Source organism: Sorex fumeus, unplaced genomic scaffold, assembly GCF_029834395.1.
Source record: "Sorex fumeus unplaced genomic scaffold, SorFum_2.1 ptg000024l, whole genome shotgun sequence".
NCBI classification, from domain to species: Eukaryota; Metazoa; Chordata; class Mammalia; order Eulipotyphla; family Soricidae; genus Sorex; species Sorex fumeus.
In genome coordinates, this window is record NW_026606081.1 from 27,554,290 (window position 1) to 27,581,885 (window position 27,596).

At 42.4% G+C, this 27,596-nt stretch overlaps 1 protein-coding gene across 1 annotated transcript in view; it reads left to right on the top strand.

Moving 5' to 3' along the window:
• The window catches only part of MGAT4A (alpha-1,3-mannosyl-glycoprotein 4-beta-N-acetylglucosaminyltransferase A), a 141,966-nt gene that overhangs the window by 50,526 nt on the left and 63,844 nt on the right, over window positions 1-27,596 (top strand). The window contains exons 3-4 of the mRNA XM_056114258.1: window positions 3,560-3,727; window positions 15,292-15,432. Coding sequence (XP_055970233.1) covers window positions 3,560-3,727; window positions 15,292-15,432 — 309 coding nt within the window. The remainder of the gene's footprint in view (window positions 1-3,559; window positions 3,728-15,291; window positions 15,433-27,596) is intronic.

The following is a 27,596-nucleotide window of genomic DNA, read 5'->3' on the forward strand; positions in this document are numbered from 1 at the left end:
AGGCATCTCTATGGCATATTGTTCTGCTTCTGCATATGTCTTTCTAAAAAAAAAAAACTTTTATTTTTAGGCCCTGTGATTTACAATATTGATAATAACGTGTCTTTTGGCTACACTTTTATTTTTGTATTTAGAGGTGTGATATTTTACAATTCATGCTTCAGTGGTCGATTCTGACGGGGGTCCTCCCAGATCAGAGAATGAACTTGTTAACTTTCCATCGGTCACGGTCCTTTCGTTGTTCATCGATTTGCTCGAGCGGGCCCAGTAACGTCTCCATTGGAGACTTTGTTGTTACTGTGTTTGGCATATCGAATACGTCACGGGGAGCTTGCCAGGCTCTGCCGTGTGGGCGAGATACTCTTGGTAGCTTGCCAGGCTCTCCAAGAGGGGCTGAGGAATCGAACTTGGGTCGGCCATGTTGGCTGCGTGCAAGGCAAACGCCCTACCGCTGTGCTATCGCTCCAGCCCATAATTTTCCATAGCACTTGGAAATAGGTGTCTGTTGATGCATAGGAGCCTATCTGCCCCAACTGTGATTATGGGGCATAGGACCTCAGTGTTTTCATGAACACCTACCTTTGTGCCACTTACCATTTATCCCTGAGAAGAGAAAGCTCTGACAGAGTAGAAATATCTGATACCAATTTCCAGGCAACCAGAGACTCTAGGCTGTCGTTGAGGAGAGTTTTGGCTCCCCGCTGTGCTGATCAGCCTCACTTTGCAGTGGGGCAATTCTGAGGCTCTTGGGCAGCCTTCTAAGTCAGAATCTCTGTATTCTAGAGTCTTTGATTTCTCAATCCTTTCCACTGTTCTTCAGCACTGTTCTTCAGCATTGTGGTGTCAGATAGTGCAAGCTAGCTAGTGAGTTTCTCGTTAAAATGGTGGATTGATGTTCAGTTCTGTCAGCTTTTACATTTGGACTCCTGTTCATATGTCTTTTGGCTTTTCTAGACTGTTTTCTGAAGCCACTTCTTTTCATTTATTTTTTTCTTTGGGAGATTTGTAAGTGAGAAATTGTCCATAACTTCATCTAGGTCACTTTTTTAAGATGGTTGTATAATGATGATGAATGTGAAATAAAATGTTTTTCAAGGGCAGTTGCTTGCTGAAAAGTAATGCTTGTTAAATGTTGGGATCTGTAACTGAGTATGTTCTTTCTTCATGTAATCTTTAAAATAATGCTTTTTTTTGTGGGTACTAATCACAGGACAGACAGATGGGCCTGGTGACTTATTAACATTCTTTCCACTATGGGAATTTTGTTGTTATAAAGGTTTCACATTTAATATCAGATGTCAGAAATAGGTTTCACTTTTTGTTAGTTTTTATTTCAGCATAAAATCCAGGTGTTTTTGGTTTTGATTTTATTTGCGGGGGAGGGAGGGGATTCCAAGCAGTGCTTGGGAGGCTTTGCTCCCTCCTGGTGATACTCCCAACTTGGCTAGCAGTTCAGTTCAGGGACTGGGATATGATAATGCTTAACCCCTGGACTGTCTCTCTGGCCCCCAAACCTATCTTTGGGTTTTTGAATTTTGGGGGGTGGGGGTGGGCACACCCAGTGGTGCTTATAAGAGTGACCCATGGAGGTTCTTGGGAACCATATGCTGTGCCAGAGCTTGAACAGGCCATAAGTAATGCTAGTGCGCAGGTCAGAAATATTTCAGTTGGTTTGATCCCTAGCATGACAAGGTCCCCAAGAGCATCACTGGGTGCATCTGGAGGGCCCTGAGCAGCACCTGGTGTGGCCCTGGAGGCCGGGTCATTCCTGTATCACAGAACCAGCACACCTTGGCCACCAAACCTCACCCTCACTCCGAACTTAAGTGGGGTGGAGCCCTGCACACTCGCCCCACACTCTGAAAATGATTGCGCCCAGAGTTTTAAAATTTGGAACCATCTGAAATGGTTATTATTGTCTAAGGTGATCAGCAATTTAATATGATCTAATAAATCCACTTATTTGGATTTACTGGGTCATATAAAAAAGTGCCTCTTTCACCAAACAGTTGATTTGAAGCACTAGGAGCAGTTTCTTTGGAAACTCTGTTTCAGAATCTTAGGTCACAGAAAAAGGATATTGGGTATAATACCGATTTCAATACTTCTCTTCTTCATTCAGATTTGGTCCTTATAGTTGGTTGTACCTTTCAAGTAATAGTTATTATGCTTGATGTTCATTCTAAATGTTTTTCTTTTTTCTTTTCTTCCTGCCTTTAAATTTCTCAAGTACTAGGTAGGAAGTGTTCACATTCTTATGTTTATTTAAAGCACTAAGTTAGTGGTATCTTTGTTATATAACCAGCCCAGAATTTTATTCTTTTCGATCACGATCACGATCATCCTGTTGTTCATCGATTGCCTCGAGCAGTCCCCAGTAACATCTCCTTCGTTCTAGCCCTGAGATTCTAAAAAGTGCCACATTCAAGGTTCTTTCAGGGTTAGGAGAATGAGACCCATCATTGTTACTGGTATTTGGCATATTGGATACACCACGGGGAGTTTGCCAGACTCTGCTGTGTGGGCAGGTTACATTTGGTAGCCTGCCAAGTTGTCCAAAGCAAGAATGAGATAATAAGATGTCGCTTCCGGGAGCTGGGTTTTATAGTCTCTGAGTCTTGGCTGTTGATGATGGGATTACACAGCACAAGAGGGGGAGGGAGGAGGGGGGGGGCAGTTGGTGGGTGTGACCCCTGCCTACTGGAAGATGGAGGATCTGGGTGGAGGATGCTCAGCCCCGATCCGAGCAGGCTTGGAGATCTCAGCCCCAGGACCCGCATGCCTATGTTCCTCTGCCGTTACCTTCACGCGTGTGGAGAATGGTCTCAGCATGGTGGTGGCTGGTTCTGGAGGTCTTCGGCGACCTGGGCTCTGCTTGGGGCAGGGAAGAAAACTCAACCCGCTCCCCTCCATGGGTTATACCCGTTCCCGCATCCCCTCCATTGAGTTATTCTTTTCAGTTTTATATTAATGACTGAACAAATATCTGTTTCTGATAAATGTAGTCAGAATTAAAATTTCTGATTTGATTCTGTTCCGTTTCGATTGTGTTGTTCTGTTTTGATTGTGTTGTTTTTAAATATAGACATAAACAAACACACTGTCCTCCTGTTGTTCATTGATTTGCTCAAGCGGGCCCAGTAATGTCTCCATTTTTAGCTACTTGTTGTTACTGTGTTTGGCATATTGAATATATTGCAGGCGGGATACTCTAGGTAGCTTGCCGGGCTCTCCGAGAGGGGCGGAGGAATTGAACCCCGCTCGACCGGGCTGGCTGCACTCAAGGCAAAGGGCCTACCGGCTCTAAATGCATATGTGTGTGTATGCATATATAAGATATATATTACATATATATATATATATATATATATATATGCAGGATGGCTCATGACCCAAGCGCTTGCACTTTGATGCGGAAGACCTGGGACTGGGTTCTTTCTTAGACCTCACATGTCCTCTGAGCACAGACTCAGGAGTAGTCTCTGCAAGTGTGCTTCTGCCCCCCCAAAAAAACACAGAAAAAAATATATATGCTAATAGTGATTTTTTTTTCTTTTAGAGAAACTGATTGCATATCAACGAGAATTTCTTGCTTTGAAAGAACGTCTTCGAATAGCTGAGCACAGAATCTCTCAGCGTTCTTCCGAGCTGAGCGCCATTGTGCAGTATTTTAAGCGTGTGGGAGCAGAGACAAATGGAAGCAATGATACACTGAATAGATTTTCAGGTACACGTGAGGTTTTGTGCTTATAAAAGATGGTTTGTGTAGAGGGTTTTGTGAAATATTTCCAAGTCATCTCAGGTAGCTTATCACCCGGCTTGTGTTACCCTTTGCAGAGATCACTACCCAGAACTTTCTGCCATGAGAACCTGGATTTGTGGGTGGGGGAGAAAAAAACAGGCTGTGGAGTAACGGGTGGAGGAATTGGTGTGGGGATCTGCAATTATAAAATTATAACTTTAATATCCTTGTGAGCTAAAGTGCTGCAGTAAGAAAAAACACTTTTTTGTTGTAAACATATTTAAAGGTTATATCTTTATTGATTTTGTTATAGTATTATATTGAATTATAAAACAATTTTTACTAATGGCTCACTCTGAATTTAAAAGAGTAATATCAAGTTAGCTTACAGTTGTGTGTCTTTCACTGAAGGTCAGAAATGTGGCTTGCTAGATGAGCATGTTAAAACCCTGGTTCCATTCCCAGCATCACAAAGATAATACATATGTATGTACATGCCAGAAACATACACATATAGATGCGTACATACATACCATTGGTAACCATGAAGAAATATTACTCTAAAATATATATTCAAGATGCAATTAAAATTCAACTTTTTATCCATATGTGTTTGTTTATGCTACCACTTGTCTGGACCTCAGATGGAAAACTTCTGAGTGGTTTGAAGGAATTGGTGCTCTTTAATATGGTCTGTAGCACTGTACCACTGTCCTCCCATTGTTCATCAGTTTGCTCGAGTGGGGGGAAACATACATAATTTCATGAAAGGTCCTCTGGGAGTATCTGACTTGTTCCCTTTCTTAGAACTTCTGGTTAACTTCAAAGTTAAATGAGTGCCAATCATTTTCTCTTTATTTCTGTGCTGTTCTTATTCTAATAATTTATACATGAGGATAATCAGTTACATAATCTTGCAAGATAGACACACTTCTACCACCGCATCATTGCTTTCATCTTGAGATTCATGTAATGTATCGTTTATAAAGTTTCATGTCCTGTTTTCCTTCTTGATTATAATACTTGGGTTATAGCATAGTGACATTTAAAATGTCGCTATGGGATGGATAGTAATAAATTACCCTCAAGTCTGTTGCCAACTGATTTCTGGTAACATTTTTTTCTTCCAACCTTTTTCTTTCTATATTTTTCTTCAAAATTGTGATTGTGTGTTATAGACTGCTTGTGACTGCTGAAATTAAATTAGTAGCCTTTTATCATGTAATTGACTATTCTTTTATGTAATTGACTCTTCTTAAAAAAACACAAATTATTGGCTGAAAAAAATGGGGGCTGACAATATACTTATACTATTTTGGGGGCCAGAAAGATAGTAAAGTAGGTAAGGCACTTGTATGTGGCCAACCTGGGTTCTGTCCCTGGCACCACGTATGGTTCCCTGAGTGCCACCAGAAGTGAACCCTGAACACAGCCAGGAAGAAGACCTGAGCATGACTGGTGTGGCACACCCCCTCCTCCCCACAAAAACAAACAAACAAAAAAACATACTAAATGCTTTATGACTAGACGAGTAGAACTTTTTTTGGAGATTTTACCTTCCATTTTATAATTCTGTGAAAAGTTTTGTATATAACTCATTTACATTTCTGATAGCCCTCAAGTTATTTTCATTAGATTATAACTTTATTTCAGACAGGATTTTCAATTTGAAAAATGGTGCCCCTTCCCATCTTTCATCTGGTATTGTTTGTGATGGCTTGCCTGTGGTGCTCACCTATATGGTGGTGACCCTTGCCAAAATCTCTCACTCAAGTGCAGCTGCTCACACATTCTTCGTTTCCACAAATATCACACTTTAGTCTGGAACCAGAAAATCATATATGACAGTGTTGTGAGGATTTTCCACTCAGCACATGGAGCGGAACAGGGGTATTAAACTCTTGACTTCATATGCCTGAAAACCAGATGTTTTGATATAGCCCACTGATATAGCCCCCAGGCCCAGAATTTATGTTTGAATATAATCCCCAATCATATGGCTTCCAAACATGTGACACAATTTCTGGGTTATAAAATGGGTAATCACTAAATATTTTTTAAATTCATACAAATTATAGTCCTAGAGGAAAATATTGAATAATAGGGTTTCTGGTGCTGTTCTGAAAAGATAAAACATCTGTCACATGAACAGCAATATTTAATATTACTTAACATGCTAGTCTGGTACTGCTTTCCCCCATGATCTAATGATATTCCCATTTGGTTTGTTTTAGCTTACTTTTGAGGTCTGCGATTGTTGCTTTCATTGATTTTTTGGGGAAAAAAATTAACATCCCCAGAAAACTAACATTTTACTTTAAGATAGCAAAAGAAAACAAGGCAGAAATTATTATCTAGAAGGGACCAAAATGGCTGCAGAGGAATAAGCCTGTAAATTCTCCTGCAATAACGACATAAACAACACATCAAAAAGAGCTGGACATTGCATCCCGCCTGGGGCTTTGCTGAGAAAATTCACTGTAGATCACAGTCTTCCCCCCAGGGAGACCCAGGGCTGCAAAGCACAGAGCTGCAGGCAAGGCCCAAGCTAAGGAGCACTTCCCCAGGAGGGGCCAGGGATGGCAGAAGGAAAGACTAAAAAGAGAAAAGGAATAGGCCAGCACTAGCCGAGGGTGGGAGAATGCTGGACACAAAGGTTTTTAAACAACTTCAGCTTTATACCAGCACTTGCTGAGTCAGAAGTAGACAGGATCTGGGGCTGGAGAGACTGTGCCACAGTGGTTAAGGAGCTTGCCCTGCATGGGCTAACCTGGATTTGCTCTCTGGCACCTTATATGGTCCTCTGAATGCACTAGGAGTGATCCCTAAGTGCAGAAGCTTCTCTCTCCCCCCAATAGAATAGATTCTGATCTTGCTGAACCCCAGCAGTGGAAATTCCCCCTGCCAGAGGATTGCTCCTCCTCAGCCCTGCCCCAGCAAACTTGCAGCCCTGGCTCCACCCAGCAAGTCTGTGCTGGATTGCAGAGTGGCAAGTGTTCCCCATCACTCAACCTTGTGTTTGAATTCACTCGGGTCAAGAAGAGTCTTAGAACTTGAACACCCAACGAAGGATATGGCCACATGTGCCTGGGACTGAGGTGAACCCTCTCCAGTGGGACTGTCTCTCGACCAATCTGCAGTGCTGCTGCCTCAGCTCTTCCCAGGGCAAATGCAGCCTTGACTCTGTCCCAGTGATCTTCAGCCATAGTGTGAGTGGACAGGCCAGCAGCCACAGCCGCTCAGAACTAAAGGAAGTTTCCCTAATGTGCCTGTGCTGGACTTATGTCCACCCTAAAGCCTCTGAGAGCACAGCTGGAAGATGCCACACCAGAGGCAGATGCAGGAAAAAGCACCCTTGGGGGTGAGACCTGCCCCTCAGACAATGATCAGGAGCTGCCACCTCCACACTGGTACTGTCACCAGAATCCTCCCCGGAGCTATGAAGATTAGCGTGATGATGACTAGCTGTTACTGGGTACATGTTGCCACCATTCCTAGGCATTGCCCAGGTTGCCATATGAGCTGTTGGACACCAACAGTTGAATACTGGGTAGAAACCAGATCAGATCTGCCTTGGCACTCCAGCAGCCACAGGGCACTGGTCACAGCAGAATCCCCTCTTGCCATCCTGGTGCAGTACGAGATACTTAAACAGTTGCTGCTTAGGTCACCTCGAACTTGGAGATCTGCCCCTAGAACCAAAGTGTCAGGGATAAGAGGGTGGGGGGAGGAATTTGGCTGGATCCCTGGATGGGGGGGGGGGGTGTCGGAGCAAAGCTTACGAAAGTTCTCAATTACATCAGAACTTTCTGCACTGCCTGATCTGGTTTCTTCCACTTAAGAACAGTAATCTTCTTGATGTATACTGAGCTGAGTTGATCACTGGAAAATAGACTCAATAATCACAAAGGAAGATTGATAGAAAAATAAAAGCACAAACAAAAAAGAAAGATGCTAATAATGGGATTCAGTTTCAGAATGGAGGATGGCCAAAAATTGAATCATAAACTTGAAGACAAGCCACACAAAATCATCAATCACTGTCACTGTCACTGTCACCCCATTGTTCATCGATTTGCTCAGGTGGGCCCAGTAACATTGTGAGACTTGTTACTGTGTTTGGCATATCGAAAACGTCATGGGTAGCTTGCCAGGCTTTGTCGTGCGGGTGAGATATACTCTTGGTAGCTTGCCCGGCTCTCCGAGAGGGGCAGAGGAATCAAACTTGGGTCGGCCATGTTGGCTACGTGCAAGGCAAACACTCTACCCGCTGTGCTATCGCTCCAACCCAAAATCATCAATAAAGAAGAGATTATTAAAGGGAGATTTTCTTTTACAGTGAAGAGAATTTCAAAAAGACATTTGACAATCTCAGAAATCCAATTTCAGAAAGACAATGCAGAGGAGTGACCTCTACATTATAGAAATTCCACAAGGACAGCAGAGACAGGGACGGATGTCTGGTGGAAGAAATAGATGAGAATTTCCCAGTCTGAGGAAGACTTGTGCTGACCTAGGAGGCACAGAGGTGCCATACAAAATAAATGCGGTCAGAACAGTACCAAGACACTTTGTAATCAAAATGACAAGACTCAAAAAGTGAGATGTACATCTTTAAGTGACAAGAACCAAAGTCTCACTATGAGACTCACATCATATTTCTTAAATGAAACTCTACCAGAAAGATGATAATAATAATAGTAATAGTAATAATAATAATAATAATAATAAAAAGTTGGCTCGATGAGAATGGAATGATATCCAAAATACTGAAAGAAAAGAACCTGCAACCAACACTTATCTACCCTATAAGGTTATCACTCAGGCTCTAGATAAAAACATTCTCAGAAAACAACAGCCTGTAAACCAGCTCTGCAAGGAATGATTTACTCAACAGCTTCCTTTAAAAACAAAATGCCAAATAGCGAAAACAACCAAATTCCTCATAGGAAAACAGCCACAAATTCCTTCATTATCAGTATTTTCTGTAAACATCAGTGAACTGAACTCTTTCAAAAATCCTAGAGTGGCTTTACGCATCAAGATTAAAAAAAATAGCTTTCTACTTACAAGAGACATACTTAGCTCTTAGGATAAATACAGGCTCTGAAAGAACGATTAGAAAGCACCAGCAAGCCAGTGAGAAGGTTGAAAAAGCAGGAAGGCCATGCTTGTATCAGACCAAGTATTGTTCAAGCTAAAGCAAGTAATAAGTCTGCTGGAGCATTAGTACACAGGTGTGGCATTTGCCTTGCATGTAGCCAACCCAGATTCAAGCCCCAGCACCCTATTTGGCTCCCCCCAGTAGTGATCCCTCCGCACTGAGCCAGGAGAAAGCCCTAAGCACTGTTGGGTGTGGCCCAAACACTGAAAAAAAAAAAAGTAACGAGACAAAGATGGACATTACATACTATCAAGGGATCAGAACTCTTACCAACAAATAGGTATCAGATGAGGGGCTAAAAATTGACCTGAGGAGATGCAGCAACAGCACACAGTAACAGTGGGGGGATTTTAATGTCATTGGACAGATTAGACATTGTTGGAAGAGCTGGGGTTAATAGTCATGTACAGGACCCTTCACTCACAAAAAATGAGAATGCATCCTTCCCCAGGGCACATGGAACATTCTCCAGGATAGACTATGCAGATAGATAGTTCAAGTGTCTGTAAAGTCATGAGAATAGAAGTTATATCAAAAATATCTTTTCAGACCACAATGCCATTAACTATAAAAAGAATGCCAGGAAATAGGGTAGAAGACATATTACAGTGCATGATTCCTGAATGCAGAGCCAGGTGCCCCCCACAAACAAACAAACCAAAGAGAATGCCAGGAAATATCTAACACTTGTAAACTGAACATCATACTGTTACACACATTGGGTCAAAGAAAAAATGAAGGAATAAACTATTTCCTGAATAAAAATAATAAAGACATAAATTACGAGAACCAGTGAGATAGCAGAAGTACTACCACTAAGTGAGAAGCCATCGCAGTACAGACTTACATCATGAAAGAAGAAAAAGTTTAAATCAATAACTTGACCTCAGAGCTTGAGAAACTGGTAACAAGAACAGCAGATGAATCCCAGAGTTAGCAGGAAGGAAGGAAATAATATAAATTATTATATCACTGTTTATCAGGGCTGGAGTGATAGCACAGCGGGTAGGGCGTCTGCCTTACAAGTGGCCAACATGGCCGACCCGAGTTCGATTCCTCCGCCCCTCTCGGAGAGCCCGGCAAGCTACTGAGAGTATTCAGATATGCCAGACACAGTAACAACAAGGTCTCCAATGGAGACGTTACTGGGCCCGCTCGAGCAAATCGACGATCAACGGGAGGGCCTTTACCTGTTTTATCAGAGAAGTCAAATGATACAGAAGAAAACAATGTAACTGGTCAGTGAAATTAGGAGCTGGTTTTCTGAAAGAATAAGCAAGATTGGAATCCCTTTAGCTGAATTCATGAGGTAAAAAGAAAACCAAATGAGATATATCAGAAATGATATACATAACAGTTACCTCAGGAATACAAAAGATCATATGAACTTACTGTGAACAACTTTATGCTTCTAAGCTTCTGGAGAAAATCACTGCATTTTCAAAATCATATGGCCTTTCAGTTGAGGAATAGGAAGTTCCACCAACCTCAATGGTTCACCTCCTTATTGTGGCAAAAAGGCAGCAATGGTGCTAACCATCAAAGAGCGAACCAGCACAGAGCCTAGCAAGCTACCCATGGCGTATTTGATATACTAAAAACAGTAACAAAAATGGGCCTCATTCCCCTGACCCTGGAAGATCCCCCAATATGGCAGTGTTGAGAAGGACGACCAAGGAGAGGCTGCTAAAATCTCAGGGCCAAACGAGGCTGCCAAAATGAAGAAGGGCTAAAATGACTATCTGCACTTTTAATGCATATATGCTGGCATTGGAAGCATCCATTGAGGACCTGATGGTGGAAGTGCAGAAGACCATGTACGATGTCATTGGATTGACTGAGATGAGAAGGCATTCATCACATCACGCTGTTTTTGACACTGGAGAAGAACTGTTCCTCGGAACATGCAGCAGTAGAGGCGTTGGTGGTGTCAGTGTCCTCATCAAAACAAACTTGGCCATGAGCATTGCTTTGTTTGAATGCCTTTCATCCTGAATCGGACGCTTATGTTTGAATAGATGTGGCTCATTGCCGGCAGTTTCTGTCTTCATCCTCTACACACCAACATCCAACTATGATGAAGAAGAAATTGAGAAGTTCTACATGGAGCTGGAGAAGTTTTATAGAAGCTTTATAGAAGCTTCTTCTATAAATAAGACTACACATTCTACAAGACCTTTGTCGGTGATTTTAATGCTAAGCTAGAACCGAGATGGTTGCCTAAAGAACTCCATGTTTGGACCCACGGCCTAGAATGGAACGAACAGGGTGAGAGACTGTCTGAGTTCATTATGTTGACCAAGACCATCATGGTAACTCACAGTTCCAGAAGGCCGAATCTAAATGTTGGACATGGGAATCTCCAGTGGATAGTTCCACAATGAAACTGATCACATCATATTCAATCAACGATTTTTCCTGAGCAATGTTGCTGTTATCCCAAAATTCTAAACAGGAACAGACCACCATCTCCTTTGTGCGAAATTCTACTTCACGGAACAGGGAGAAAGGACTGCAAAGTTTAAGAAGAGAACTCCCAGAACGACCACCAACTGGGAGATCTTTGGCACTATTGAAGCAATTTAGGAAGGTGCCGTTGTTGACAACATCAACAAAGAATACAATCGACTGGTTCAGCACATATGTGATTGTGCGAGGAACGCTGAGAGAGAGAGAGAGAGAGTAAGAGAGAGAGAGAGAGAGAGAGAGAGAGAGAGAGAGAGAGAGAGTCACAAAAAGATGCCTATCTTCAAAAACTCTCGAGCTCATTGGCCAACGTGGTTTGGTGGGAGCCTCAGGCAATCACAAGAGAATGTCCGAGCTTTCAAAACAGTGCAGAGAAGCGATAAAGAAAGGCCTCAAAGAGAAAAGAGCAGCAGTGCTGGCTGATGAGACAGAAGCTGGGAAAAGTCTTCACAATGCCCGCCTGTCCTTCACCAACTACAATGACCAAGATAACTACCTTCCGACTTCCTGATGGACCTATCACATCTTCCAGAAGGACAATGGAGAAGATCATCCACAACTTCTACTCGGATCTCTTCGATAGCCACGTCCACCTGCCCACATACCAAATTCCGCAGGATGGATATGTCATTCCAAGCATTCTCCCTCCTGAAATCCGACATGCCATTTTGTCTGTAAAGAAGCATACAGCACCTGGCATAGACAAGGTCAGACTCAAACACCTGAAGAATCTGCTGCCAGACTCGTCAATACACTGGCTCAGCTCTTCACACACTACCTGTCTGAATGCAGGGTTCCATCCCAGTGGAAAACCAGCAGGTACGTTCTGTTGTACAAGAAAGGAGACATCTGTACAAGAAAGGAGACATCAGCATCTATCATCCAGTCTGCTTGTTGTACTCCATGTACAAGTTATTCACTCGAGTCATCCTAATAGGATGGGCAGAACACTAGACAAAGGACAACCATGCGAGCAAGCCGGGTTCCAAAAAGGATTCAGTATGATTGGCCATATCCACACAGTGACCAAGCTCATTGAAGCTTTGCAAGAGTTCAAGATGCCGCTCTGGCTAATGTTCATTGATTTAAAGAAGGCCTTTGATTCTGTTGAGACTGAAGCAGTCATTGAAGCCCTAGACAAACAGGGCGTTCAAACACAGTACATCAGGATCCTCTGTGAGCTGTATTACAGATTCACCACCAGGATCTCACCATTCTACAAGGAAGTGATCATTGATATAAAGAGAGGGGTTCGACAGGGTGATACCATTTCACCAAAACTCTTCAGTGCCACCTCGAGAATGTTATGTGATGACTGAAATGGGAAGGAATGGGAATGAAGGCAGAGGGCTGGCAACTACACCACATCCGTTTTGCTGATGACATCGTTCTAATAACACCAAATATCGGCCAAGCAGCACAAATGCTGGCCAACTTTGACTGTGAGTGTGGAAAGGTTGGACTGCAGCTGAATATCACCAAGATAATGTTCATGAGAAACAGACTAGTTTCTGACCTTCCATTTTCCCTCAATGGAACGAACATCTTAGAATGCAGTAGTTATGTGTACCTAGTTCAAGTACTCAACATGACAAATGACCTGGCACCTGAATTGCACAGGAGGAAGAGAGCAGCATGGAACGCTTTCAAGAGCATCAAAGAAGTGGCTAAGAGGATGAAGAACCTCCAGTTCCGGACACGTCTTTTCAACTCCACCGTTCTTCCTGCACTAACATACACCTCAGAGACCTGGGCCCTATGAAAACAGGATGAGAATGCTGTTCAGGTCTACCAATGAGGAATTGAAAGAACTATGCTTGGAATATCATGTTTCACCTAGTGAGAGAAGGAATCCAGAGTTCTGACCTCTATCAACAATCAAGAATTTGGGACACTGTCTTGTTTGCCAAGGCGTCAAAAATCAGATGGGCTGGACACGTAATGCACTTTAGAGACTAGAGCTGTTACCAGCTGAATTCTACTTGACCTCAAAAGAATGCATGGCTGCCCACCTACGAAATGATCAAACTTCTTTGTCAAAACCCTGAACAAACGGTTTGAGGCTCTTTATGTTCTTGGAGCGAGCAGACACCTTTGGACTACACTATCATGTGACTGGGATGAATGGAGATGTTACTGGCGCCTGTTCAAGCAAATCTATAATCAACGGGATGACAAGTGATACAACTGATGGTCTCCCAAGACTGAATCAAGGAAGCAGTGGAAAACCTGAACAGACCTATCAAGAGTAAGGAAATTGAAACAGTAATTAAAGATCTCCCCCAAAGCAAAAGCTTAGGCCCAGAACTAGTGGGTTCTATCTAACCTCAAAGAATACTCACTATCTGCATGTGCTCCTCAAGCTCTTCTAACTTATTAGGGAAGTAGGAATTCTTCCTAACAGCTTCCACATATCCTAGTACCAAAGCCAGACGGTGATAATACTGAAAACGGAAATTATAGCCCTTATCAACATTGATGGTAAGATCCTCAACAAAATTACATCAGAGTGAATCCAACAGTATATCAAAAGAATCACATACCACGATGAAGTGGAATTCATTCCACAGATGCATGGATGGTTCAGTATATGCAAATAAATTAATGTGATACACCATGTCAACTAAAGAAAAATTAAAATCATATAATCATATCGGTGGTTGTAGAGAAATCTTTTGACAAGATTGAACATACATTCATGTTAAAATCCCTCGAAATATTGGGATAGATGCTATATAAGTCAAGGTAATTATGGCCGTATACAATAAATCCACAGCAAATGTCATGTGAAATATCAGTGGCAAAAACTTGAAAGCCTTCCTGGGAGACTAGACTTAGAGCAACAATGCCCACTCTCTCCACTTGGCCTAAGCACAGCTGTCAGGGAATAAAAGCGTTAAGGGATTCAAATTGGAAAGGATTGAACTATTACTATTTGCAGGCTACATGTTACTATACGGAGTATACCCTAAAGGCTCCAGTAAACCAATATAAAAAATAGAATGGTAGAAAAAGAATACAAAAAAAAATCTGTTGCCTTTCTAAATGCAGACAACAAACTGGAGGAAAAATAAAATTAAGGGTGATGAAGGGAAGTTTCACTGCAGAGGTGGGAGTGTGATGGATTGTATTGTGCATGAAACCCTACCATTAACAGTATTGTAAGACATGGTGGACTGGGCATGAAGGACTTATACTTTGAAAACTATAAGTTACTATTGAAAGAAATAGAAGAGTAGTCAAGGAAATGGGAAAATATTCCAGTTAGTGGATTTGAAAAATTATCAAAATGACCATTCTACCCAAAGCATTATACAGATTCAATGCAGACTCCATCAAAATTAATAGGCTATTCTTCAAGATGTAGAACAAATGCTACTAAAATTTGTATGGAATCATAACATTTTCTGAATATCCAAAGCAATTTTGAGACAAAAGAAGATGGGTGGTAGTACATTCCCTGACTTTAAACTATGCTCTAAAGTTATAGTTATCTAAGCTGTGTGGTACAGGAATAAAGGGAGACTAATGGACTGGAATCAAGATTTTAGAGATGAACACTCAGATGACTGGATAGTTAATCTATCACAAAGAAAATGAGTGATTGAAATGGAGCAAAAAAGCCTCTTCAGCAAATGTTGGGAAAGCGTGATAAATGCATGCGGGGAAAAAAAAGTGAATCTACTCCCCTAACTCTCACCATGTACAAAGTTAATTGAACGTGAGATAAAGATGTTGAGACTAGACCATACCCATAAAATACATTGAGGAAAACAGGTAGTACCCTCCCCTCTACTATAGGAACCTCAGAGATATTTTGGTTTTCAGTTCTTATAAAATCATACTACTGTATTTTTTTAAATCTGAACATTCATTCATAAGATATACTTAATGGATTGACCATACTTGTGTGTTTCAGATACCACTTTATCGTTATTAAAGGAGTTTACAAGCAAAAAATCTCTTCAAGTGCCAAATATTTATTATCATTTGCCTCATTTGTTGCAAAATGAAAGAAGCCTTCAGCCTGCTGTGCAAATTGGAAATGGGAGAAAAGGAGGTATGTTATTTTGTTATTTTGTTTCTTTTGTTATTTGTTGGTATTAGCTGTCTTATGAAGTACATTAACCTTGAGAAGTCTGGTAACTGAAAGAATAAAAATTCCCTATTCATAGAAATATAACACTCTAAAATCTGCATTGAAAATGCCTACATATATATTTTTTGCACAGCAGGTAAAAGCACCCAGAAGAATTAAGAGAAATCTAATTCAAGCCCTATATCCAGGCAAAAAAGTTTAAGCTTTTGTAATTTTTATATTTAAAATTGTTGGAAAGTAGAGAAATGACTTAATTTTTCTATGTTATTTCAACACTAATAGCTTTTACAGTCATGTTAATAAAATTTTTCTTATGTCTGTCTATTTCTACTTTTTCTTATGGAGATATAAATATGGAGTCACTTAACTTGTCCTTCATGCAAGGTGATAATAAAATTCTTTGGTCTGCTTCCCCCCCCCTCCCCCCCGCCCCCCCCGCATTCAGTCTACTTCTTTTTCCTAATATACCACAAAGAATATTGATGGCATTTGCACTCCTCTTGTTGTTAGAGAAACCAGAGCTGAGATTTCCTTGTAGGACCAATTCACCTTTCTTTTATACTTCTTATGTTGCCTTTTTTGTTTGTTTTTGGTCTTGGCTTTGGGGCCATGCCCAGCTGTGCTTGATCTGCTGGGCTATGTGCTAAGGTTCACTCTGGGTATTGCCCAGGATATCAATCAAAGCTGGGACCCCTGCCTGCAAAACAGTGGGTACAGTGGATAGGACATGCCTTGCACATGGCCAGCCTGGATTCAATCCTGGAACACCAGATGCACTCTCAGCACCACCAGGAGGAATTCCTGAGTGCAGAGCCGGGTGTAGCCTTCTGAAATGCATTCAGCCCATTGAGCTAACTTTCTGACCCTTTTCTTCTTCCATTTTGAATAATTTAAACATTTCTCTGCAGGTTTTTTTAATGTAGAGCTATGAATATTATTTTTCTCCCACTAAGCCTTTAAATGTGACAAAAATTATTACAAAAGTATCTCTGAGATATTTAAAATCATCTTTCTCTTTGTTTTTGAAATGCTAATTTAGCCTGTTTTTAATTTCAGAGGAATCACAGAGTTGTGTTTTTTTATTTTTTAGATTATTTGTTTGGGTGAAGAGAGGGTTTGGGCCACAGGTGGTGTTGCTTAGGCCACAGGTGGTGTTGCTTAGGGCTGACTTGCTTGAGACCTGGAGGTGCTCAAGGGCCGTGTGTTGCTGGGAATCAAGTGGGGCTGGCCACATGCAGGACAAGCTCTTTGTGCTCCCTTTTTTATTTCTACAGCCCCTTTAATCACATTTTTCTCGTATTGTTTGATATGTTCATTTAAGCTTTTTTTCATAGTTTTAATTATTTATCTTCTTATATTTATTTGTTGAATCACTGTGGGAAAAGTTACTAAGCTTTCAGGTTTAAGTCTCAGTCATACAATGATCAAACATCTTTCCCTTCACCAGTACTCATTTTTCACCACCAAGAACCCCAATATACCCCCTCCCACCCCTCTCAATGCCTGTGAGGCAGATGATTTCTACTTAACTCTTCTCTACATTGATTACATTCATTATTTCGACAAGAGGTGCACCATTATTGTGTAGAATCCCTCCCCCTCCAACAATCAGAATTGCTGAAAAGGCATTGTGAAATACTTTATTTTCTATAGCTGGTTAAGAGAATCATATAGTGATTTTGGATTTCTGCAAAGAGCCAAATAATTACAAGATTGGTTTCTGTATATCTTGTGTTATGGCTGTGCTGGAGAGCCGCTCGTGGGGGGCAACTCGTGACCTCAGTAGGGTGTGAAGGACGAGCCGGTACCACACCCCCCCCCCCCCCCCCCCCCCCCCCGTAGTTTAACGAATGGTCCATTCACTTTTCTGCCGCAAGCTGCCGGGCTCTGGATTAAGTCCTTTTGCCTCGGGAGCCATGGCTGTGCCAGAGAGCCGCTCGTGAGAGGCAACTCATGACCTCAGTAGGGCGTGAAGGACAAGCCGGTACTGTCCTCTTCCCATGAGACTGCAGTTGCCCCGTCACCACTGGTTCATACCTGGCTTTCCTATAAGCTCTGAGGCGGCGGCCACCTTGCTGTGGGGGGGAGAGGGGGAGGCGGAAGGGAGCAAAACCCTTTCCCTCCCGGGGAGGCATGGCGCCAGAGTTTAACGAATGGTCCATTCACTTTTCTGTCGCAAGCTGCCAGGCTCTGGATTAAGTCATTTTGCCTCTGGAGTCATTTAAGCTTTTACAGTCATTTTTATTTCTCTGTATTTCTGTTTTGAGTTATTTGAAAGAACATAGTCTTCTTAAGGTGGTGACAACTCTTTACAAAATCAGTTTCAAGATAACTCATTTCTTCATTTATTAACTCAATATGCAGAAAGTGATATGCATGATAACCTTTCAGTAACAATATTGCAAACCACAGTGTCTTAAAAGAAAGTAAGAGAGAGGAAAGAGAAGAAAAATGTCTGCCATAGAGGCAGGTTTTGGGGCGGGGGGATGAGGAAGAGGAAAATTGGGGACATTGATGGCAGAAAATGTGCACTGGTGAAGGTACAGGTATTAGAACATTGTATGATTGAAACTCAATCATGAACAACTTTGTAACTGTGCATATCATGCTGAATTAATAACAAAAAAATGTAGATTGTGTCCAGAGAGATAGTAGAAGAGCCAGACTCTTTCCTTGAAAGTGGTCGACCCCAGTATTGTCCTTGGCACTGCCTATGGTCCACGGAGCCACCTGGAGTGGTCTCCTAGCACAGAAAGAGTGTACTGGAGAATTTATTTTTAATGTTATTTCTGGAACTTTGAAAACTTCCTAAACCCATTTAGGATATTTATATGAAGAACATAATGTTGGTTTCTTTTGTTTTTCAGTAAAAGAAAAACTGTCACAGTGTCCTAAATTTAAAAAAAGAAAAAGAAAGACTGATTTTTTGCTAAATTGTTTAGTTCAGTGATCAAGTTCATCGGTCAAGAAACACTACTCATGATGTTGGAACATTGTATTCATGAAACAGTACTGTAAATCTTGGTGCCCTTAAGTAAAAAGGAAGGAAGGGAAGGAGAGAAGGAAGGAAGGAAGGAAGGAAGGAAGGAAGGAAGGAAGGAAGGAAGGGAGGGAGGGAGGGAGGGAGGGGAGGAATGAAGGAAGGAAGGAAGGAAGAAGGGAGGGAGGGAGGGAGGGGAAGGAGGGAGGGAGGGAGGAATGAAGGAAGGGAAGGAGGAGGGAAGGAAGGAAGGAAGGAAGGAAGGAAGGAAGGAAGGAAGGAAGGGAGGGAGGGAGGGAGGGAGGGAGGGAGGAGGGAAGGGAAGGAAGGAAGGAAGGAAGGAAGGGGAGGGAGGGAGGGAGGGAGGGAGGGAAGGGAAGGGAAGGAAGGAAGGAAGGAAGGAAGGAAGGAAGGAGAGGAGGAGGGAAGGGAGAAAGGAAGGAAGGAAGGAAGGAAGGAAGGAAGGAAGGAAGGAAGGAAGGAAGGAAAAAGGGAAGGGAGGGGAGGGAGAGGAACCATAGTACAGCAGTCAGGGCACTTGCCCCTCCTGCAGGTACCTGGCATCCCATATGGTCCCACAGCCCACCTGGAGGGATCCCTGACTGCAGAGCCTGGAGTGAACAGAGCCAGGAGTTAGCCCTGAGTGCACTGGGTGTGATCCTAAAACTACAACAAACATAAAACCTATTCAGACCAATTATGCCTTTCTGAAGGGCTAGAGGGTGTCACCTAGGCTACTACCAGCATGGAAAGAGGGTCTGAATTCTCCATCCAGAACAGAAAACTGACCACCTGTGACAGTGTAGTTGGAAATGATCACTCTGAACAAAAACTGAGTGCTGAAAAGAGCTGAGAGATAAAGAAAATGAAGCTTGTAGAGCAAGCAGAATGTTAATCAAAAGTAAAATAAGATATTTTTAGACAAATGAGTGGGCAACTCATAAATACACTTTAAAAGACTTAACTTTAACTATTGTGTTTTTTGTTTTTGAGCCACAACTGGTGGTGTTCAGAACTTACTTTCAGCTCTGTGCTCAGAGATCACTCCTGGTGTGCTCGGGGACTTGAAATGGGGTCAGCTGTATGCAAGGCAAGTGCCTTAGCCCCTGTACTATCTCTATGGCCCTGAAACATTTATATTCTTAATTCTGAAAAATGAAAATTTCTAGTATAGAATAGTTTTCCTTGAAAAACTATCATTCAAATATGATGGACAAGTAGACTTTCAGGGATAAACAGGATTAATGATGTTCACCACACCAGCCCTACCTGTCAAAATCCTGCAAGGGGTTTTCTTTCACAGCACAGAAAAAGGCAAAAGATCATAAATCCTTGAGCACGGTGCTAAGTAGTAAAAAAGAATCTGAAACATGAGCAATAAAGTGAATCAACAAAACATTCAAAGGAAAGAGCAGTTCAGAATGTGCTTATTCGAAAGACAATGAATCAATACTGGCACTAACTTAGATGTAGTAAGACTGATACAGTGCTCAGGGTACCCACAAAACAAATCTGGAGCAGAGTCATTTGGAAGAAAGATTGAAAAAATTGGGAAATTCACCAGGAAAAAGCATCTTAATTAAAAGGGAGATGAAAACATTGAAGATAACAACAAAAATATAAAACAGTGGACAACAAAGGCTAGAGTAGAAGTAGTAAGGCAAGCCCAGATCTCTGTAATCACACTGAATTGAATTCCAGAAGCTAGACAGTGTTTTTATGGATAAAAAGAAAACAGGATGTTCAGGACTAGGGGACAGCTCAACGAACTGGAGTCCATATTTTGCATCTGGGAGCCCCAGGTTTGATCCTCAGAACCACATAGTCTTCTGAGCACAGCTGGGACTGCCCCTGAGCACCGATTGGATGAGGGCTTCCAAACAAAGAACCAAAATAGAACCATAGAAAAAAGTCAGGATCCATGTTATGCATAGGAGAAAATCATATTAGATACAAAGATAAACATAGACTCATTGTTACAAGTTTAGAATATGATTTTTTATGCCGGTAGCAGAGAAAGAGACTGCTATACTCAAATGTGACTTTAAAAGTTAAGTGAATTTTATGACTTTATTCATAGTTGAGTTTTAGACATACACTATTGCATCACTGATCCTACCAGTGTTCCCAGGTTCCCTTCCTATGCCCCCCCCTCCACCACACACACACACCCTACTCAGCCTACCCTCTGCCAGGCACCTTTCTGAGTTCGGTTGTTCAAGTCTAGGTCTTGTGATATCATTGATGTTGATTGTGGTTTGGATATGTGGCTCTTTCATTCCTTAGCACCACCTTTATACCTCACTCCCCCATCTTGGCCCCCATTGCTTCTCATCTGTCTCTTCTCCCCTCCCTCCACTCTTCCTTTCTCCTCCCTGTACTCTGACGCCAATGTTGATCTGGGCATCCCACACTTTAAAACATTGCATTCCCTGTCTGGTTATTCTAAATACCACATAAAAATGAAATCATCCCGTTTGTCCTTCTTCTAGATTACTTCATTTTCTTAAATGAAGGGTTGGAGAGATTTACAGAGGTTAAAGTATTTGTCGTCATGAATTTTACCATGGTTCATTCCCCAGGACTGCAAAAGATGGTTCCCCAGGCACCGCTAGGCGTGATCCCCACACCCACATAGGAAAGAGGATCCCAATTTGGGTATCTGGGTATCATAGGGGCCAGAGGGATAGTGCAGCTGGGAGGGCATTTGCCTTGCACGAAGCCAACCCAGGTTTGATCCCTGGCATCCCATATGGTCCCTTGAGTACCGCCAGGAGTAATTCCTTTGTGCAGAGCTTGGGGCAACCCCATGTGGGATGCTGCTGATCGAACCCAGGTCAGCTGTGTGCAAGGCAAATGCTCTACGTGCTGTACTGTCACCCAAAAGGAAAATATCTTAACATAATAAAGGTCATCTATGTATTATAAATCCACAGCTGACATCTTGTTCTATAATGAAAAATTGAAAGCTTTTATCTCAAGATTTGAAACTAAACTAGGATGTTTACTCTTATCAGTATTCTTCAGCTTCATGTTGAAAGCCCTAGCCAGTGCAACCAGGCGCAAAAATATATAAAGCAATCTAAATTGTAAAAGAAATAGTTCAACTCTTGCTGTTTGCAGATTACATACATATAGGCAGAGAAAAACCTTTATTTTTTGTTCTCCCACCCCCTCCCCCCCAAAAAAGACCTAGTAGCACTGATGAGCTGGGAATAACCCCTGAGCACTGTCAGGTGTGACCCAAAAACAAGCAGAAAAAAACAAAAACAAAAAACGCCCTGCTTGGCAACATGGATGGAACTTGAGGTGGTTCAGCTACGCAAAGTAAGTTGATAGGTAATTATCCATGGTTTTCAATATGTGTTGAATCTAAATAAGCTGTTGAACTGATTGATCATGCAGAATAAAAATAACCAAAAAAATCTGGTGATTGCTCTAGGGAAAGGGAAGGAAGGGTGAAGGAATTGGGTGAAGGGAACTCTTTCAGAGTGATGGCACCGGAAGTCTACTAGTGTTTGTAAGTGTTAGACATATACAGTGTTAGATCCCCCATCTTCCAGTATGTAGGCATTACACCCACCAACTGCCCCTGGCGCCATGTAATCCCATCAGTGACCAAGACCCAGAGACTATAAAACCCAGCTCCCGGAAGAGAACTCCTGCCTCCATGCCTGGCCATCCTCACTGGGGCCCCTTGGAGGAGGGTGGGTTGAGTTTCTCTCCCCATCCCAGGCAGAGCCCTGGCAGCGGAAGACCTCCAGCCACAGCCACAGCCATGCTTAAGACCACTCTCCACATGTTTGGACGAGCCTCAGGCATGAAGGAACCAGCAGAGAAACCCAGGTGTGCGGGACCTGGGGCATAGATCTCCAAGCCTGCTCAGATTGGGACTGGGGCCTCCTCCACCCAGATCCCCCATCTTCCAGTATGTAGGTGTTACACTCACCAACTGCCCCCGGCGCTGTGTTATCCCATCAACGGCCCAAGACCCAAGACCCAGAAGCGCACGGCCGCACGACATCTTATTATCTAGTTCTTACTCTGGAGAACCCGGCAGGCTACCAAAAGTATCCTGCCCACACGACAGAGTCTGGCAAACTCCCTGTGGCGTATTCAGTATGCCAAAAACCAGTAACAATGATGAGTCTCATTCTCCTGACCCTGAAAGAGCCTCAAATGTGGCACTTTTTAAAATCTCAGGGCTAGGACAAAGGAGACATTACTGGGGTCTGCTCGAAGCAATCGATGAACAACAGGATTACAGTGATACAGACATATGCACAACATGCACTCCTGAAATTTTATAATACATTAAGCCAATGACAAATCAGTGATATTTATTTTAGAAATTAAGGTCTACAACAGCAATAATAAATACTCAAGGTTCAGAAAGTAAAATAAGATGTAAAAAATTAATGGTTTTATTTTAAATTTTTATATTTATATTTATCAGTAGGCAGAATAGATACAAGGAAATTTGAAATTTGTAATCAGAAAAATTGCTTTGTGTATTCTTATGCATTGTAAAATGTAGCATTTAAGGACACAAAGAATTTGTGTGAACAATAGTTCTAATTGGAGATTCCAAGTGAGATATGAGACAGTGAGAAGAGGAAAGAAATAATGCAAGGAGTTGCAGAAACAGGTCTGTGTGTTGAGCGCAAGCAGGATGGCAGAGGAAGGAGTCTCCACTCTGCCTGCCCAGCAGAATGGCACTGATCACAGTGGAAGACAGCAGATGGTCAGCTGCGAAGTGAAAAGGTTCATGAGCTCCTGCCTTCGGCCATTCCCTTTGCCAACTGTAGCTCCTGTTCTGTGGAGGTTCAATCTAATAAAGGCACGTTAATGAAATAATTAAACATGGTTAAATGATTGCATATTTAACTGGTGATCTAAAGGACACTTTGGCACTTTGTATTATTTCTACCAATCAAGGAGTTGGGGAAGTTTGATCTGAGATCTGTAGTATATGTTATTTACTAGTGAAGATGGATGTATTAGCTTTTGTTTTGTTGCTATAACATATTTAGACAGAAACAATGTCAGTACAGTTTATTATCAGACATCAGAGTATAAATGGGAGTGTGTTCATTCTGGAAGCTTTCGGAGAGTTTATTTTCTTGTCTTATCTACCTGCACGCCTCCTCATTTGTTTTTGTCTCCCTGCCTCACCTTTTCAAAGGGTAGCATCTTCAAATCATCCTCTGATCCAGAGCCTCCAGCTCACTTTGTCACAGTTTTTCCCACCATGGCTTCCCTCCCTTTTCTTTTAAGGATCCTGAGTGGAGTGCTGAGTGCATTAGGGTCACCTGTGAAATCCTATATAAATCTCACATCTCCAGAGGTGCTTTCCTCAGACCACAGTTCCAGGAACTAGAATGTGACGTGGATAGCTATTGTTCCAGTAGACCACATGGGAAAAGAACTTTCCAGAAAATAGAAGAGCCTGCACACACCTTCTGATGGAAGAAAGCATAGCATGGTCTTAGAAGTGGAAGAGCCGCCAGAGTGAATGGAACGTGTGCAGAACAAGATTTGTGTGTCCAGATCATGGTGGGCCTTCTGACTGCTTATAAGATTGGGGTTTTATTATAAGAAAAGAGAGATGCCACAGAAGAGTTTTTTTTTTAATGTAGGAGTACTGCTATTTATTCAGCCAGATTAGCTGATTGAATTGTGCATGAACTCCACCTTTTTTTTTCATTTTTTATAATTTTATTTATTGAATTACCGTGAGAGCAGTTACAAAGCTTTTGGGTCTAAGTCTCGGTCATACAATGAAACACCCGTACCTTCACCAGTGCCCATTCTCCACCACCAAAAACCCCAGTATACCCCCATCCCACACCCTCCCCCTACCTGTGGGGCAGATGATTTCCACATTACTCTCTCTCTACTTTGATCACATTGAGTATTTCGACACCAGACCCACCGTTAGTATTTGAGATTTTACCACAACACTCAGATCTGCTGAAAAGGCAACAGTAGACAATTTGTGTTCCATTGCTGGTTATGAATAACATATGATGTTGTGTGGCTGCAGTACGGCTATGTGATCTTGAAATTCTGAAATTTTAACACTTAAGTCTGGAGGAATTTCTGCCAAAAGCCACTGGGTTTCGAGATTTGCTCCTGAGTCTATGGGATCATGGCCATTGAGCAGCTTGATCAGGAACCAGAGAGGCCGTTCATGGGCGATGACTTGGGGTCTCGTTGGGGTGGGGAGGACAGGCCCGGCTCCACCCTCATCCCGTGAGGCCCAAAATGTCTCGTCACTGTAGTCCCAGTCCTGACTGTCCAATGGCCTCTGTAGGATGATGGCCACTGAGCCGCCAAGGGGGAGCATGCGGAGGGACAACACCCTTTCCTCCTTGGGGTGGCCCGGCGACAGTATCATACTGTGGGGTCCGGACGCATTTCTGCCAAAAGCCACTGGGTTTCAAGATTTGTTTCTGAGTCTCTGGGATCATGGCCGTTAAGCAGCTTGATCAGGAGCCAGAGAGGCTGTTCGTGGGCGATGACTTGGGGTCTCGTTGGGACAGGGAGGACAGACCAGCTCCACCCCCATCCCGTGAGGCCCAAAATGTCTTGTCACTGCAAGTCCAGACCTGACTGTCCAATGGCCTCTGGAGGATGATGGCCACTGAGCCGTCAAGGGGGAGCAGGCGAAGGGACAGCACCCTTTCCTCCTTGGGGTGGCCTGGCGACAGTATTGTATTGTGGGGTCCAGACGCATTTCTGCCAAAAACCGCTAGGTTTCAAGATTTGTTTCTGTGTCTCTGGGATCATGACCATTAAGCAGCTTGATCAGGAGCCAGAGAGGCTGTTCGTGGGTGATGACTTGGGGTCTCGTTGGGACAGGGAGGACAGGACCAGCTCCACCCCATCCCGTGAGGCCCCAAATGTCTCATCACTGGGGGCCCAAAACTGACTGTCCAGTGGCCTCTGAAGGATGGCGGCCACTGGGCCGCTGGGGGGAACAGGCCAAGGCATGAAAACTATTCCCACCTGGGTTGTCCCAGCACCGGTAACTTACTGCAGGGACCAGACACATTTCTGCCAAAAGCCGCTGGGTTTTGAGATTTGTTTCTGAGTCTCTGGGATCATGGCCATTAAGCAGTTCAATCAGGAACCAGAGAGGCCATGCCTCCAATTATATAGCTGAACCGAAGGTGGTTTGTGGGTGTGTTTCCACATACCTAACTTATGGCCATTTACTTTCTTGGTAAACTTTGCCCCAAGTTTTTGGGGTCTGGCCAAAGGCACAGCAGCAATTTTGGGGTATCTGGAAGTCTGAAGGCGCCATCAGGCTACTGATGCACTCGCCTCACAGGTACAGATTGATCTGCTGGCGGCACCATACCCTCACACAGAAGAGTTTTAAGCAGGAGTTACTAATGACTTTCAAAGATTTAAATTTTGCAAAGGTCACTTTTATTGCAGTGGGAAGAATTAGGTTGAGGCTATTGTAATGATCCACTTGAGGATGAGCTTACTTAGTACCATTGGGAAAAGATGGAATTAAGTGTAATTTGAAATATATTTTGAATGCATATGGAAGGACATGTGATGTACTGTTTCGTGGAAAAGGAGGGAGTGGTCAAGAGAAGTCCTAGATTTCTACATTCAGTCACTGAATGGATAGTAAGTTTTGTTCGCTCAGTGAAGCAGAAGAGGAAATATTTTTGTACTTTTTTTTCCTTAAAAGAGAAGACATTTGGATAGGGTAAGGTAGGTGATTTTTGAGTTACTGAGGTGGAGGGTAGGCAGTTAGCTGGGCATAGAGGAGCTCTGAGGAAAGATCTGAGTGATATGTTTGTTCTTCAATTAATTTTATTTAATAAATTTATTAATTTATTTTCTGAGTGATATTTTGTGAGTCATTTGTAAGTAATTGGTTGTGGAAAATATAGGAACTGATTAAATTTTCAAGGTCTGGGTTTGGACCTTGAAGATTCTTGATAGTCAGTTTTTACGAAAGAAAATGATGAAAGCACGAGGAGAAAAGGAGAGGTTGTTATGAGGCAATAAGAAGGGGGCAGGGAGCATAGAATGTCAGCGAAGAAGTGAGGAATAAATGACAAATCGAATCTTAAAGAATGATGGGCTAAAAATACTTACCCAGAAATGAGTTTTAGAAAGTAATTTAGTTTTAACCGAACGTATACCGAATTTAACACCGACAATGTCAAATTACGATTGTTTTAAACTTTTCTTGACTGCAAAGGAAGTAATAAAAGTGGAACATTGAAATAATAATTGATTGCTCTGTCACGTTTTAAACACCTTGAGACAGCAACCATTCCTGTCTTATGACTGGTATTTTAGATTGTCCAGCACATAATGGATTTATTAAGGGTGTCTAATTAATACTAGAATAGGAAAATTGGACTCTCAGTGGAATGAAGTACTTGACTCAACTCTTTGACTCCATTGTTTTGGTCAAGCTTGGCTCTTTCTAAAAAGTGACATGACTGCTCACATCACTGACATATTTACCCTGAACTCAAACCCTTGGGTGTGTTTTAAATTGTGACCCATAAAGAAACATGGTGTCAAATCAGGCAGGTGAGGTTATGCTGTGATAGAAAACATCTCAGGAGATTAAGTAAAAAGGACTTTCTTTTTGTTTTTGTTTTTTTCTTTGCTCAAAATACAATTTAGATTGGGGCCAGGCTTTATTTCTCATTGATCACTCAGCTTCTGAAGTAAACTGAAGAGCATTTTCCATTCTGAATGCTCCCAGCTGTGGTGCTGAGGAGAGGCTGTTGTGAAGGAGTTTGCAGCTCCTTGGGTGGGTTCTATTTGAACTACACAGACTGGTGACTCAGCCTCACCCTGAACTATCTCACTGTCCTCTCCCAACCCCAACGGAACCAGGAAGCTCATCCTTATCATGTTCCCAGAAAGCTAGATAAACTGTCCTTTTTGTGGGGATTTGGTGAGTTAATGCAAACATATTGACTCTGGAAATTTAGCAGAAATTAGCACTTTGATTTCAAGTGCTCTTAGAATTTATGAGTGCCTTAGTTTAAACAAAGAATTTTAAGTTCAGCTCCAAAACACATGTCTTTGGGAAGAGGTACTTCTCTAATGCCCTCCAATGTCGAAACAATGCAACCCGGTTTATTGTAAGAGAGGT